This window comes from Anguilla rostrata, chromosome 9, assembly GCF_018555375.3.
Source record: "Anguilla rostrata isolate EN2019 chromosome 9, ASM1855537v3, whole genome shotgun sequence".
NCBI classification, from domain to species: Eukaryota; Metazoa; Chordata; class Actinopteri; order Anguilliformes; family Anguillidae; genus Anguilla; species Anguilla rostrata.
In genome coordinates this window covers 51,679,722-51,695,608 of record NC_057941.1, presented here as the reverse complement: position 1 = coordinate 51,695,608, position 15,887 = coordinate 51,679,722, and the positions used below count along the sequence as shown (strand labels likewise).

General features: G+C 45.8%; 1 protein-coding gene across 4 annotated transcripts; it reads right to left on the bottom strand.

The window, feature by feature from the left end:
- Window positions 1–4,085: 4,085 nt before the first annotated feature.
- pgap2 (post-GPI attachment to proteins 2) lies at window positions 4,086–14,291 on the bottom strand. Of its 4 annotated transcripts, XM_064352794.1 has the most exons (7): window positions 14,228–14,248; window positions 13,814–13,912; window positions 12,635–12,800; window positions 10,983–11,376; window positions 10,653–10,759; window positions 7,831–7,939; window positions 4,086–7,328 (listed from the first exon to the last, which is right to left on the bottom strand). In XM_064352794.1, the coding sequence occupies exons 3-7, from the start codon at window positions 12,797–12,799 to the stop codon at window positions 7,198–7,200; spliced, it is 906 nt and encodes a 301-aa protein (XP_064208864.1). In that variant the 5' UTR covers window position 12,800; window positions 13,814–13,912; window positions 14,228–14,248; the 3' UTR covers window positions 4,086–7,197. The 4 variants fall into 4 exon arrangements, with proteins under 4 accessions (XP_064208864.1, XP_064208863.1, XP_064208866.1 ...); XM_064352793.1 differs by having other exon boundaries at window positions 13,814–14,291; XM_064352796.1 differs by having other exon boundaries at window positions 11,127–11,376; window positions 13,814–14,283.
- Window positions 14,292–15,887: the final 1,596 nt, after the last annotated feature.

Genomic DNA, 15,887 nt, shown 5'->3' with positions numbered 1-15,887 from the left:
GTGGTGCCTCTGCCTTACACAGCCCCGGTCCAGGAGAACCACAGGGTTCTGCTGGCTTTTTGTTCTCTAATCACATTCAGCAGCCAATAACGATCGCAAGAACATGCGCGATCGGTTGCTTTGATTGGTCAATTAAGTGCTAGAAAACTACAATACCTAGGTGGCCCTGCTGCTCACCTGGTCCAGGGTTGTAGAACCACATTATAAGGAAACTCTTCACATCTGAAACCTGCTCCTTTTTAGTTCTCCCTCACTGTGTTCTGTGCTACATCCTCCACCTTCTGTGTTACATCAGCTGGGGAGAGTGATCAGTAAAACTTTACTGGACCTATACGGCATAAATAAGCATGACTTAACACCTGTTGCAGCCAACCATATCAGAATGCTACAGCTCATGACAAATGCCACATTATCGTCATAATGTATGCAAGAAATAAAAAAATAAAAAAAAGATTTGAAATATATGCTGCAAAATGATTACATGCCTGGCTATGACTCGTGCTATGTCATGCTTATGACAGTGTTATGTAGACTTTATGGCATACAGGGACATATTACATGACGGACCACATGTCCGTAGCTCACTAGACAGATTCTGACACTCCTGGGCATTGAGCTTCCAGAAACGTGTGTGTGTGTGTGTGTGTGTGTGTGTGTGCTTTTTCAGGGACAGAAAAGGCAGCTCCTGAACACTGGATTGTATTCAGGCAACACTGCCCACACAAATCTTCAAAGTTCCGTTCAAATAATGGGAGCCCAACTGTTCAGTTTTATGAAAGATGTGAAGCTTTATAAAGAGCCTCTTTTTCTGCCCCTGTGACGCAAAAGCTCAGACTTTTGCATCCAGTTATTTCATTGAAATAAAGAGGCTTTTTTATAACCGTGTTTACTTTATGAGAATAGACACCATGTTGTGACCTTGCAGAATGAAAGTGATGTACCTTTTCCTGATCTGAAATGTTGCCAGTCATTGTTGCTCTTTGCAGTTTCACTTTGTGATGTTCATCCATCTTGAGCTGGAGCTGAGGCTCTTGACAGGCTTGCATTTTAGGGTGTATCTGGGTCAAAAGGAAACCTACACAACTGCGTCCTGTGCACTGCCTGTCCACAGTCAGTGTGCATAGGAAGTGTACTCATAGACTGTGTTAGAGAAAATGATCTCTGCTTTGTAAACTAGGAAGCTGTTTCTGCTCCAATATGTTATGCGGGTGAAAAAACAACCAGCAAACACACACACACACAATCACACTCTCATATGCTGTGTATCTACCGTTAGGCTCTGAACAAGCACACATTATGGGCATTATACTGTGTTTTAGTGGGTTTACCAGCGAGTCTTCTTTCTACTGCTGAATCGACACACCATCCTTCTTAATATATTTCTATGGTTCCATCTTTTTCAAAGCAGTTGCTATGCCAACGCAACAGCCAGTAAAGTAAATTCCATCCGCCTTAAACAAAGAGATAATGTTAAGTTAATTTTTGAAAAGGTTCAAAAATTGAACTTTCAGTTTGTGTTTTTGAAATAGATTTCTTTTATTTTTACGTTCCATGCCTTTTGGATTAAATAGCAGATGGTAGTGGGGCCCATCCACACTCTAAAAAAAGGCCTCAACGGAAAAAGCCATCTCTGTGTGCCATGCTCAAATACCGTTTGTCCAGATAAAATTTCATCCCCTCCTTTATTTATGATCAGAATTGAATAACACTTTGTATAGGAGGGATTGGTGGTACACTCAAATATAATTGTAAAGATATCCATATAATTATGTACATTTTTTTCATATAAACTGATAATAAACTTGTGTCTTAAACTACCCTGGGTGTTTCGTAAGGAGGAGACCTTATTGTCCCACCACCACTGTCATTTTAATAAGCATAAACTAATCCTTGCATTCTGAAGGAGCTTTTTTTGTGTCATGCGAGATTGTGAAAGCAGTGACCTAATTTTCCAGATTACCGTACTCTGCAAGTGTAAACTCTGCAGGATGTTTAAAATAAATTTTTTTTAAAAACCCCAAAGCCTGAGTGTCCCATCTGTCGTTAGCTAGAAGTCAGCAAGTCAAACAAACAAAAGAAAAAAAATTGGGAACTCAATACTAAAGAAAATCTCTACGGCTGCAACATCTGTCTTAACCGGTTGAAAAGATTCCAGCAAGATGTTTAAAGAGTGTCGAGATGGCGGCAGACTCAGTCATTTTAATGTCCTCTTGGTCCTGCCCCCTTAAAGACTTCCTGTTGGGCAGTGTGTGTTGTTACCTCCTTATGAAAAGAGCACGCTCAGTTCTGCCGAGGTGTAGGACATGGACAGAGGCGACCGGGGCGGAGGGGGGTGTTTGGGGTAAAAGCAGCTGAAGTTTAATTCAGCCGTGGATGTTTTAGCAGCTGTGGCTGTTCATGTTCAGGAGTTCACAGTATGAAAACTGGCAGGAGGAGGAAACTGCCGTCCTGGATTGTGCAGTAAATTTAGCTTCTGTCCTGCACCTCTACTTCCTCTGTGCGTCCCCTGTGCGTAAGTAAACAAATTAACTTCCCCTTCCTCCTTGCCCCCATCATTCCACCCCACCCCCCCCACCCCCCATTCCCAGTCTCAGTCCCAGTCTCAGAGGCCCCGCCCCCCTCGCATGGAGACATCTTTGATATCGACATGGAGACGCCGCCACGGCAACCATTCTCATGTGGCCCGGGCCTAACTGCCATTCAGAAGTGTCAGCACCCCGGGTGTCCATGGCGACCCACCCGATAACCCACAATTCCCTTCTGCCTCACAGCAGAAAACTGTCTCAAAGGTCCCGGGACAGCGCTTCCCAAACTGAGGGTCATGGGGACGGGGAGGGGCACAAGTCTGGCTTCAGTGCTGACCAATCGGGCGGTTTGACTCGGGCAGCCACGACGAAACAAACAAAACCCGCATCCATGGAAACGCAGTTACGTGCCTCGGAAAGATCAAAGGCTACAGCGAGACCAATAATAAAAAGAACGGAGGACGCCCGTGAGTCCACCCCCCCCACCTGGCCCCCGCCTGATTTGCCTGCGAGCAAAATTATTTGGCAGTGAAATGAGAGGGGAACGCGAGGGGGTTTGTCACTCGGACAGAGTCTGTCCCGGAACCCCGCCCCGCCCACACTGTCCCGATGGCCAGCGCACCACCGCGGGGTCCTCATTTCACTGTAAAATGAGGAACCGCTGCCCCCGCGCACCGCTACAAACGCTAACAGAGCCCTCATTGTCCCGAAGCCACAGCACAGATTCTCCACGCAACACCAGACGCTCCGCCTCTCAGCGTTCCAGCCTCCATTTTGACACTTCGTTTTTTGACATCTTTTTGAAAATTCACCAAAAGGCTTTGAAACTCCTGCTGTAGTTTAGAAACTGATAGAATTTAAGCCAGGAGCCCGGCCTCTGTAACTACCAAGTCTGTAGTGTATGTGGTTACGAAATAACATGTACCTTTATTTTGTGTCTGTGTGAAATATGCTCACCTTCCTAATTTTAGGGTATGGCTCCCTTCCTTGGCCATACATCATTGAACAGATACAATTTAATTTAATTTGCACAGTACTTTTCAGAGACCCTGTCAAAAAGACACTATAGAAAAACAGTCATGAGAACAAAATGAGGAAAGACCAAGCCCAGACCCCACCCCCCAAAAGACATCAGCAAATGTAGGGAGAAAAAAGTCCCCAGGGGGAACAAAAACATGCTCGCTCTTGTTCGTGAAGTTCTAATCCAACCAACAGCGCAAAGAATTTTCCGGAATTTGTCAGGTTGACCTTGGCCGTGCTGTGGGGGAGTAGGGTGCCGGAATTCCTGGGATTCCACTACTGGGGGGCGGTGGCATTGGGGGGGGGGGGGGGGTTACATACCCAAAACGCAATGCTGCCTTAAACGCCCCCGACCCAACAGATGAGCCCATACTGATTTACACCAGGTGGGAATAACAACATACAAACAACTCGGACTTCACAAGAGCCTGACATGGACACACACACACACACACACACACAGGGGGGTAAGGGTCTCCATGCTGACTCTGTGGAGACTCAGAGGGGGTTCTGGGTAAGGGTAAAGAAAGGACACAGCTCTCTGTAATGACACATTTATTCAGTGGCCATTACAGTCCAGGACCGTGTGAGTCTCTCAGAAACACACACCTCTACATTTAGCCAGTAGCGTTCGTTCGGCACAAACACTGTGTACAATAATTCACATTAACATACCCTTCAAAATTTCACCACTGAAGAAGCTTTAGTTCTGCGTTAGCGTAAACTCCCCATTTGGTTAAGCGTTACAGACCACACAAATTCACTGGCTGCGTTCTCAGTCTCACAAATGGCAATAATAATTAATTATTAATCAACCAGGAAGGAGCATGGAGAGCTCACTTCTCTTATTCGCTGTCCTATGGACACACAAGGTGGGTGGGGGCTACAATCAACAGCCAATCAGCTGTAAGCATTATGCTTTCTGTAAAGTTCCATGGAGTCTGTACGACCTCGGTTTAGCGTCTCATTGAAAGACAGCATCACCTACAGCACAGTATCCCCATCCCTGCACCCTGGCTTGGGCCAGTGGGAGGAGCGCCCCCTACTGGCCCACCAATCCCTCTACGGCCTGCGACCTGGTTCTCTCAGATTGTCTCTTGTCCAGGTACAAACAAAAGCCCAACTCAATGCAGACTGGCTTACAAAGAGGTATAGGGGCTGGCAATCCACACAACATAAAATCACATCCCATATTAAATGAGGAAATTCCTGGGTATTTAAAAAAAATCCATTAATCACATCTGTAAATTATGAAAAAAAAAGCACAAGCACCACTGTAAATGCTGTTTACATCAGCATAGAACATTGATAAGACTAAATTTCTGTTGAACGGAATTGCCATACTCTTCATGTACAGTCGTGTAATATGATACAATTGCAGGTCATGTAATACGATAGAGTTACAGGTGATACATGGAGGTAGAGAAGCCCATGACACTCAAATTTAGCCATGACTTCCAGCGTTGAAATCTTAGGAACTCCATCATAAATAGCTTCCGGCCAAAAACACGAAAAAAAAAACAAAAAAAAAAACTTTACACTGTACAGTGTACACTGTAGTGACTGCATCGTAAAAGTAGCAGCTACAGGTCAAGAGAACAGTTTTCAGAAAACCTCTGCTGAAATGGTAATGATAATAATAATAATAAAAATAATGGCTATGTTTTTTAAAAACGCATTTAGAACGTCAGTCAGCTTGGCATTCCACAAAGGTAAAAACGCACCTGCCTACACTGCCAGCGGAGAATGGAAACTCACGGCAACCGAACGACCGTGAGCCAACTTCACTCCTGCCCTGGACTGAAATGTAGAAACTCTTAAAATAATTTTAAAATAATGCTCACACTTCGGGATTAAAACATGGCACACAAAATGATGATAATCACAATACTAATAATAATAATAATTACAATTTCCTGAGTTTTACAGATGTGCATTAGCGCATGGCATGAGCAGAGCTGTGTTCGCGTTAGCAGTACGTCTTTACAGACACAGCGACCATTACGGTCAGTTTGACCGTAACGACAGGAGGAGATAGCGGACATTTCTGTTTTTAAAGACCAGCGCTTCAGCGGACCTGCGCGGGATAACCGAGCAGGATGGGACCTAAATGTTAGATAGAGGCATTTTTATTTTAAAAAAACGTGGAGACGCTTAAATTAATTGTGCTGAAAAACACATGAAACCAGCGGCTCTCCAGGGCAGGAGTTTGAACTACAGAAGCCACCCAAAGAAATGAAAGAGGAAGCAACAGAGCGACAGAACAGTTCCACAAAACAAACAAAGCCTGATTATTAAAACCACAGACACCAGGAGCTCTGAGAGAGAGGAAGATATGACCATGAGCCAAATCTTTCTCCCTGCCAGTCAAGACTTTAAATCGATGAGATTTCCATCAGGTCACACAGATAAAAACACGTTATCTTTGACTCAACGCTTCAGCTCCCAACGTGGAGTCACCGAGCAGCAGCCAACCTGAAATGTCACTGAAATAGCATTTTTTTTTAAACAAACAAACTGAAAAACCACATGGCATACGAAAGGATAAGATGTTTGAAACAAGGGACAGCTTTCACAGGGTGGTCCTTTATGTCCTCACAGGCCACCGTACCACTGCTTTCACAACCTTGAGATCAGGGATCTCAAACTCCAGTTTTGGAGGCCAGCAGTGTGCGATAATGGCCAGTACGTTTGAGCACTTAAGTGCTCGATACGTGTCACTGATCGAGCTGGATAACGTTTCCCCTACACATGCCCATTTGTGGCAAATATCAGCATGGTCGACGCAAAATAAAAAGTTGTTCAAAAAGAACCCAAGAAAGACTTCCAAAGTGGACTGACTCCTGGAAGAGGTGGAGTTGGAGCACTCGTTTAAGACGATCCTTTTCTTACGCTCTGGTTTTAATCCATGGAGGAGTTCCTCAGAGTTGCTTTAATAACGGGATTTATGATGAAGAGGCATGTTTGGAGTCACTCAGATAAACCTCTGCAGAATTCTGCCACATCGACATGGCAACGAAAGGTAACTGTGTAACTGTATCTTTATCAGTGATAAATAAAAAGGGTAATCTCCCCCTCCCCAGTCCACGATTCCAATCTCTCCTCCACCCCCTGGTCCATGACCGCTTTTAAAATTACACCTTCAACAAAGTGTAATGGCTATATACAACACGTCATGCTGCCACAGATGAGCTCCTAACCTTGGGGAAACACTGCTAGAATCTACACAACTTATTTTTGATTGAAAGGAAATCTTGTAAACCTGCAGACACTGTGGCCCCCCGGGACTGGAGTTCGCAAATCCTGCTCTATATCCACCCCCCAGAGGAGAACATCATTTCACCATTCCTGTCCATCCACTGCCATCCTTCCTCAGATGTACACAGGTGCTCATGACATCTCTCTAGGTGCAGTGAGGGAGGGGGTGTTTGAAATGGAATGGGACGACCCCCCCCCCCCGCCCCCAATTCACTCCTCAGGGGTAGATGTGGAACACCTGGTCTTCCACTGGCACCTTCCTCTCCGGCCCCGCCCACTCGGCCTTCCCAGGATTCCAAGGACAGGCGCGGGAGGGTGAAGAGCAGGAGGAAGAGGAGGGTGAGTAGGAGGGGCAGGGCGCATCCTCTCCCCGGCCCGCCCCTCGGTTCCCCCGTCAGAAGCGCTTGTCCTCCGGGGGCGTGGCCACCATCACCTCCTTGGTTCCGAAGTCCCAGTAGGCCGTGATGTGGAAGCCGATGTTAGAGAGGACCACAAGGTACTCAAAGAACGCAAAGAAGGTGTAGACTGGGAGAGAGGGGGAGAGAAATGGAGAGAGACGGAGAGAGACGGAAAGAAGGAGAGGGAGAGAGTGGGAGAGAGGGAGAGAAAGAGTGTGGGAGAAAGGGAGAGAGGGACAGAGAGAAGGAGGAGAAAATGAGATGGACAGAAACAGAGAGATGGAGAAAAGGAGAGGGAGAGTGGGAGAGAGAGCGATGGAGCGAATCGGAGAGATGGAGAGCGAGCGAGTGAGTGAGAAGGAGGGAGAGACAGACAGTTCTCAAGTTATTAAATCTACCTATCAAAACATTGTGATTCTTGTTATAAGTTATCATTTTTAACAGATGTACATGTTCGGGGTTTTCAGCTGCATGACTCCCGAGTCATGTCCCATTAAGTTGGCTGACCACATCAGAACAGCTAACCATCCCTCTAGCTCTACCAGCGATGGAGGGAATACCAGAGAGAGGTGCGCAGCAGAGAAAGAGACGGAAGGATAGAGAATAAGAGCCTGAGGGGCCGCACTCACTTCCTGGGTCGCAGTAGCTGTTGTGCCACCGGTAGAAGTAAGCGGCAAACAGGCAGGACATTATGTTGAAGGCGAAGAGCCATTTCTTCCACAGGTACGACGTCTGCTCCTGCGCAGAGAGACGAGGGGTGAGCCGCCTCAGTTCAAATCGCCAATAAAAACGGACAAAATCACCCATACACAAAATCACCATCTCTGTCCAAAATCACCCATACACAAAAACACCATCTCCATTCAAAATCACCCATACACAAAAACACCATCTCCATTCAAAATCACCCATACAAAAAACACCATCTCCATTCAAAATCACCCATACAAAAAAACACCAGCTCCATTGAAAATCACCCATAAACACACAAAAACACCATTCACAATTAGACATGACAGTATATTAATTTAGCAGATGCTCTTATCCAAAGCAACACAGAAGGACCAAGAAGACCAACACAAGGACTTTCTCAGCCAACGGTTCAGATGTGTGTGTGCGTGCGTGTGTAACCTGTAAGACATCTGTGTAACTTGCGAGAGATGCGTTTATCAGTGTAGAATCAGTTTGAGGCGTGGGGATCTTGGTGCATAAAAGCCATCCGTGATGCGGTTATGTCTGTTACATCATCCTCTGTGACAGGCGTGCTCAAACAGGAAGCCGCTCTTGCACTCCGACACTCAAACGCACAGCGGCTTCCTGTTCTCCTGGCTCGGAGGCCCGTCCCAGCAGGGCGCTGGCTAGCCCAGTTTCTGCAGGGGCCAGGCACGCTCTGACACTCTTACAGGTCCGGAGCCTTGAGACACGTGGTCTCGCCCCGCTCGGCTCAGACAGGAAGTCCTGCGCGCGGAGGACGCCTGCTGCAATCTGCACCCCCTTCCTCCCCGCGCCACGCTGCAAGCCTGCAGCGACCGCAACGCAGGCGGCCCGACCGCGCGTCTCCACGGGCGACTGCCGTCAATCGAAGAGCCGGGCCAATCGGGTGGAAGCCCCATCTCCTCCAGCATGCATCTGCAGCACCGGGGACTGCACAGACGCCAGATCAAAGCCAATGCCCTCCATGCACTTCCATAAACACCATAGAGTGCATGTCTCTCAGTGAGAGCTACTGAGGAAGAGTAGGTAACCCGACAAACAATAGGACTTCCTCCAGATAACATTTGTGTCAAACAAGGACCTGCAACCGCATAAACACACACAGAGACACACACACACACACACACACACACACAGGCACAAACACACATGTACACACACAAACACACACACACAGACACATGCACACATATACATACACACACACACAGGCCCAGACACACACACACGCTCACACACACACACACATGCAACACGGACCAACAGACAGACACACTTACACACACACAAACACACGCATGCGCATATACATACACACACACACGGGCACAGACACACGTGCGCACACACAAGCACAAACATGCACTCACACACACAGGTTGCTGTTATACTCATCAATTTGTCACATTTTCATCAGTTTTTATGTGGAGATTCACTGGAGAACCAAGTAGACAGAATGACCCTACTACTGTACCAAGTGGATACCCTTCAGTACTTGGAACTACACTAATTATAGTGTTAGTACACTTAGTACTAATATACTTACTACTAGGACAGCCTTATGAAACTGCTAATCTTTACATGCAAAGATAATAATGGCTATTTAAAAAAACAAAAAACAAAAAAAAAACATTTGGCCACGTTAGCATTTGCAGTAACCTTTAGACTTCAGGCACCTCAGCCTAAAGATGCAATCAGTGATAATAGCTCAATACTGCCCCCCAGTGGTGACACTACTGCCATTTACCGTGAACTTCAAAAAGCACAGCCAGCAGCTGATCCTCCAGCGCACCCGATACCTTCACCAGTGAATAAATTACATCACAGAAACACAAAGACCACAGCGGCCATTGGGATTAGTCCCTCAGAGCCAGTGCCCACAGCACACACAGGTCAGCGTGAAGCTTTGATCTGAAGCTCAACATGGCGTCTGCCCTGTTTTCAAAGGTGAATATTAAAGGGAACCAAGAGGAAGATTAAATGCGTTGTGGGGACACTACAATAGGGCGCACACAATAGCACAGGAAAGATGATGTCACCACTCCTCACAAACGTTGGGACACTGAGGGAGTTTCTGAGACCAACAGTTTTGTTTTTTTTTTGTTTTGTTTAAAAGTCATGCAAAATTACCCGTGGTTCCAAATTCCTGAGAATGCCAGGACTTTTACTTCTTTTGAATACTGGGTCAATCGATTGCTTGAAAAGCCTGGAGGCTTTGTAACGGTTTTTGCGATTACCAACCTCTGCTTTTGGTCTTTTGTGATCATTCATACTGGTTCAGCACTGGGAAGAGTTCTGGGGTTTGAAAGCAGACTGTTCACACCCTGTCCTGGTGGGATCTCAGTCCCAATTAGACAATTAGACGCACCAACAGACGAGCTCACACGGACACACATAGACACACACACACAGAGACTCACGCACACACGCATGCACACACATCCACACACAGACTCACGTAGACACACACACACACACAGATGCACGTACACATATATGCACACACACACACACACCCACACACAGACTCACGTAGACACACACACACACAGATGCACGTACACATATATGCACACACACACACCCACACACAGACTCACGTAGACACACACACACACACAGACTCATGTACACACACGTACATACACAAACACACACATGCACACAAACAGACGCACATACACACACGCATACACACACAAAAATGCACACACACACAGATGGTAGATTACTGTACCTCAGGACTAAATGAGTACTTCTTAATGACCTGCCAGAGCCTGCAGGTGACGGCCATGTGCACAAGCGCGCAGGCGATGAAGATGATGAAGCCGTTCTTGTGCACATCTGGGGACGACGCAGCAGAGCACACACACGTGAGTGACATCACCGTAAAGTCAGCAGCCAATACACACCCAAAAATCAACTTCGGATGAGCCGACTGTGTAATGACCTTATTCAGTGCCGAGTAACAGTAGGGTCTCGTTGGAGGAGACGTAGGTGAGCAGTAGTGTAAACTCACCGTAGGTCTAGTTGGAGGAGACGTAGGTGAGCAGTAGTGTAAACTCACCGTAGGTCTCGTTGGAGGAGACGTAGGTGAGCAGTAGTGTAAACTCACCGTAGGTCTCGTTGGAGGAGACGTAGGTGAGCAGTAGTGTAAACTCACCGTAGGTCTCGTTGGAGGAGACGTAGGTGAGCAGGAGTGTAAACTCACCGTAGGTCTCGTTGGAGGAGACGTAGGTGAGCAGCAGCAGGCCCAGGTTCTCCCCCAGGGCGCTGGCCAGGGTGAGGCAGCTGAGCAGCCACTCGGCCCAGCGCTTGGCGAAGCGTCCGCGGTAGAAGTTGAAGTAGGCGATGGCCACCAGGAACCTCGGGGCGGAGTGCAGGCCGATGCACACCCGCCAGATGTAGCGCTCGGGCGTCTGGCTGATGGAGGCGCTGATGGAGGGGAGGTAGTTTGGGACCTGAGGGGGATAAGAACACACAAGCTTCAGGCCTGAAACCTCCCTTCATTTTCCCCCCCAATACCAGAGTGCCCCAGGAGGTGGGCCGGCATCAGATAACAGGAGTTTACAGGATTATTATTCTCAAAAACACTGTCCAACTCCTCGCTAATCTAAACCCCCCCCCCACCGCCATGCAAAATGGCTGCCGTGCATCAACCTGGTGTGTGGTCGTCACCCTTCTCATGAAAGGTACTATATAAAGGCAATGTATTATCACCATTTGTCAGGGCGGGGCGTGGGAATGGACCCAAAAGCAGAGAGCCAAAAACACAGAACTCCAAAATGGGGAAAACTAGACTTTAATAAGTAAAAAGGGAACAAAGGGAACAGAGAGCCTCGCAGGGCGATACTTACAAAGAAAATCCTACAAAAAAGCGGGAAAACAAAAATACAAAAATCCCCAAAAACGTAGGGAACAGAACAGGCAGAGAACAGGCAACGGGCAGGCAAGCAACAGGTAACAGGCGACGCACAAACAGGTATCAAAACCGCAAACAGGTACAGAACCACAAACAGGCAGGTACAGCATCACAAACAGGCAGGAACAGAACCACAAACAGGCAGGAACAGAACCACAAACAGGCAGGAACAGAACCACAAACAGGTAACAAAGCCACAAACATGCGCAAGAATCCAGCGCCTGAGTCGGGGAAGAGGGGGAGACTTAAATAGAAGTGACGCAGACGAGACACAGGAGGGCACAATGAACAATCAGGCCACAGAGGGGGAAGGGAACACGAGACAATTAGTAACTAATAATGGGATAATGGGAAACAATAAAACAATTAACCGGACACAAAGCAGGGGTGCCGCCATCTGGCGGCCCAACCAGGAATAACAAGGGGGGGAAGACACAGAACCCTGACACTATTATTATTAGTAGTAGTAGCAGCAGCAGCAGCATTTATGTTATTTTCTACTAAAGTGTTACACTAGCCCTTCTGGTTTTTAAATATTTGCCATGCATGCTTGTCAAATGAGTATCAATTGTGTCTGATATCAGGCATTTGAAGTGTAATAGTAGCATTATAACTATAAACTGTCAAATCCTCTCGCAGGCAGATTGGATTCAGATGCCATACTCCGGATAGGCTTATGCTTATGGGGGAGACCAACTAAAGCAATAAGTTACGTTAAAATATAATTAGCTAATGACACGTTATCTCAGGTCGGCAGTCAGGTGAGCTCTCTTAGGACTCTCTTTGCGCGTGTTCACCTGGCAGTGGGTAGCGGTCGACTCCTCGAAATGGTAAAGCAACGAGATGAGGATGCAGGAGACCAACCCGCCGAGCGCCAGGAAGACGGTGGCCACAGCGAAGATCGTGAAAGGCAGTCTGAACAGAGGTTTGTCTCGGTCCAGACCATACGGCCCTTGTAGCATCCTGCCAGCAACGCAAACGCACGGCAGGCATTAGAACGGGTTTTGGACATCGTTACATCAAGGTAGAATCACAGACAACACGAGGAAGACAAAGACTATTCTCAGTCTGGAACATCGGACCACTTAATCAAATGTGTCACCTAATGACATAAATCCGCATGCTATTCTGAAATCTACATCTATCATTAAAGAATACTACTATACGCAAGAGTAGCAAGTTACTGAAATAACCACAGACTTTTTTTTCTTTTGTGACATGACATTTCTCTGTCAGAAGTTAAAGGCTTTGCGGAGAAGTGACTAAGAAATCATGGCAGCTATCCAACACATCTGAGACTGGAGATCAAATCGTTCGTAACCACATGTGAACAGCAAAAGGCCTGATATTGTAGTGAGCCTGTCCGTTGACTCTGCTGGTCAAAAGCTATGACATTTGCCTTGCTATTCTGAATAACAGTTAACATTAGCTGCTAACGCTAACAATACGTTATGTTACCATGTTGACCATCTAGCTTGCTACTAGACTACCAGCTAGTCCAGAGCAACGTAGTCTTACGTTGCTCTGGTTTCCAAGAGTGGTTAAGCATCCATCCATATTATTATTTTTTCCGTTAGTTTAAGTGTTTATTCTAACGTCAGCCAACCGCGACTTAGCAACAGACAATCCCTCGCTGTGTAACTACAGCCAAGTTAGCCAGCGACACGCAGCACAGGTAGGTTCGTTGGCCGTTTGAATAAACGTTAGTGCGGGGTCTTGGCTAACGTTAGCTTGTAGTTCCGTGTAACTTCACTTTTAAAAGAACGTACCACCGAACGGTACATATGCCGGCTAAAAACGAACAGAGCTTGCACTTCATCCAATCGAATAGAGGTCACAGACAGACCGTTACTTCATTTATACCAGTTTGTGTTCTGCGGTATAGGTTCATTAAATTCATAACGTTGTTTAATAGCCCACCACGATGGGCCTGAACGCTAGAGTTACTTATCGTAACCAGCCATGGCTGGACTTACCTTCCCACGGACTGCCAAGCTACGCAATGGGACGAAGATGGGTTAAGACGCAGCTACAAGGGTGTTCCCGGCTGCAGTCTAAGAATATAGCCGAGCTAGCTAGCGATCAAAATCAATAACAGAATGTAAGATAGCATTACACGAAGCAAAGATAGCCTGGTTGCTAGCTGAGGCAGCTGAAAATTAAATATATGCTACATAGGTAACGGTTACCGTTAGCTAATGTTAGTCATGCGAACAGCTAACAGTTTGACCATGCAGCAACAGCTGTTAACTGTGCCAGCTGCAAAACCCGTCATTGAAAGCATTTAACAACTAGCTGGCAAGAAAAATGAATTTTAAAAAATGCTAAGAAACTATGGCATATTTCTGAAAAGGTAGCTGGTACATTGATATTAATGTCCAATTACTGACTTTCTGCTGCAGTCTTCGTGCCGTTACATACCCGGAAGAGAACTGAATAGGGACACATGTAGTAGCCTAGTAACTACCGTTAGGTTTACGATCATCATATTAACCCTTTGAAGTCTAGTTTTTTTTCTTCTCAAAATTCTAAGCCAGTGTTCTAAAACTCCGTTGCTTTCCGTTAACAGTCGTTATACATTCTAACCACATATCTGTGATCTAAAACCTTAAAGGGTTAAACGGGACAGTGTTAAAGAAACAAAGGGAGAATGTAGCCAGAATGTAACCAGTGCGTCCAAAAATAACCCAGCAAAATGAACAAACTACACGTCTTTTCACCATTGCTTTTTGGGAAAAGCAGTGGGCTGCAGCTTCAAATCATGGATGCTACACTGCTATTCTCCTGAGCAGTGAACATTCTCTCACGATGGCTTCAGAATACATGTGAAATCAGTAATGTGCCATAATAAACTGTGTGTTTAAATAGAAAATTGTGTGTTGTCTCCAAATTATTTTCATTTTTATTCAAATGATAAAAGATGCCATTTTGCTGGCCTAAAGCCAATTTTCACATAAAATTTAGACATCAGATGGCATTACACTCTATGACAAACTTTCTCTGGTATGTAAAGCAGTGGTACATGACCAACCTTAAATCATCATAACCCTGATCAATCTAGTGCATTGCATTTTTGTATGGGAATATATATATATATATATATATATATATATGACACATCCCCCATTTCCCTCCAATATGCCTCTTTTTTTGTCATTTCATCCTCCCTGTCCCACATGAGCAAACTATCCTAAGCATCAATATTCAATTGAGGAATGGTCCTTCGGTCTGGATCTAGTGATTAGGTGACTGTGTAACAAAACAGAGCCCCGATCACTTGTAACCCCCAGACAAGAGCACTGATGCCTTGGTTATTTATGTACCACAGGGCAGCAGCTATCCTCCAGGGCAGCTGTCGATTCTCCAGGCTTATGCTCATGGTAGTCCACATGAATCCACAAGAATGCCATCAATAATGCCATCAATAGCATTTTGTTTGAAACAAATGCAATTATGCAATACATGAATAGAGACATTTAGCTTTACTCCCAACTAAATGTGATTTGCTGTCAAGTCAATAATGAAAAGGATTTTGATTAAAAATAGATTCCAATACGGCTGGGTAAAGGTCAACCTTGCATTACTCAGATATTATCAAATATATATGTTTTATGTACAGCAGTGGAGACATGGAAGGATGTAGTTCAAGTCTTAGTTAAACCCACTCAGAAAATCATCTTGCCTGTTTTAATGTGGGTGTGATTCATTGTGACTCACCCACTGGGTAGAAAGATGTGAGTCGTGACTTTCCAGTTAAGACAAAGACATTTGCAAGGGGTTGCTAGCATGAAAGTACTTAGGTGTCCAGCAGAAGGGAAATTTCCTCAGAGATAAAAAAAAAAACGTCAGGATCATAGGTTCCAATCAACACCCCGAAACTGGTCTAAACTGAAACACACCTGTAGTGTCAGAATTGGGGAACATGAAGGCGAGCAAAGATCATAGTTGCCAGGGTTTGTTTTTTTTGAGCGAAGGCTGAATTGACCAATCATGGGCGACGTTTCATGCCTCGCGTAAATTTTGCAAGTCTCGCGTGATTATGTTCCTTAA

Coding starts and splice junctions, on each gene's coding strand:
- pgap2 (XM_064352793.1), bottom strand. CDS start 12,799: ATGCTACAAGGGCCGTATGGTCTGGACCGAGACAAACCTCTGTTCAGA. Junction 11,377..12,634: donor CGACCGCTACCCACTGCCAG/GTGAACACGCGC, acceptor TATCCCCCTCAG/GTCCCAAACTACCTCCCCTC. Junction 7,940..10,652: donor AGTACTCATTTAGTCCTGAG/GTACAGTAATCT, acceptor CTCTCTGCGCAG/GAGCAGACGTCGTACCTGTG.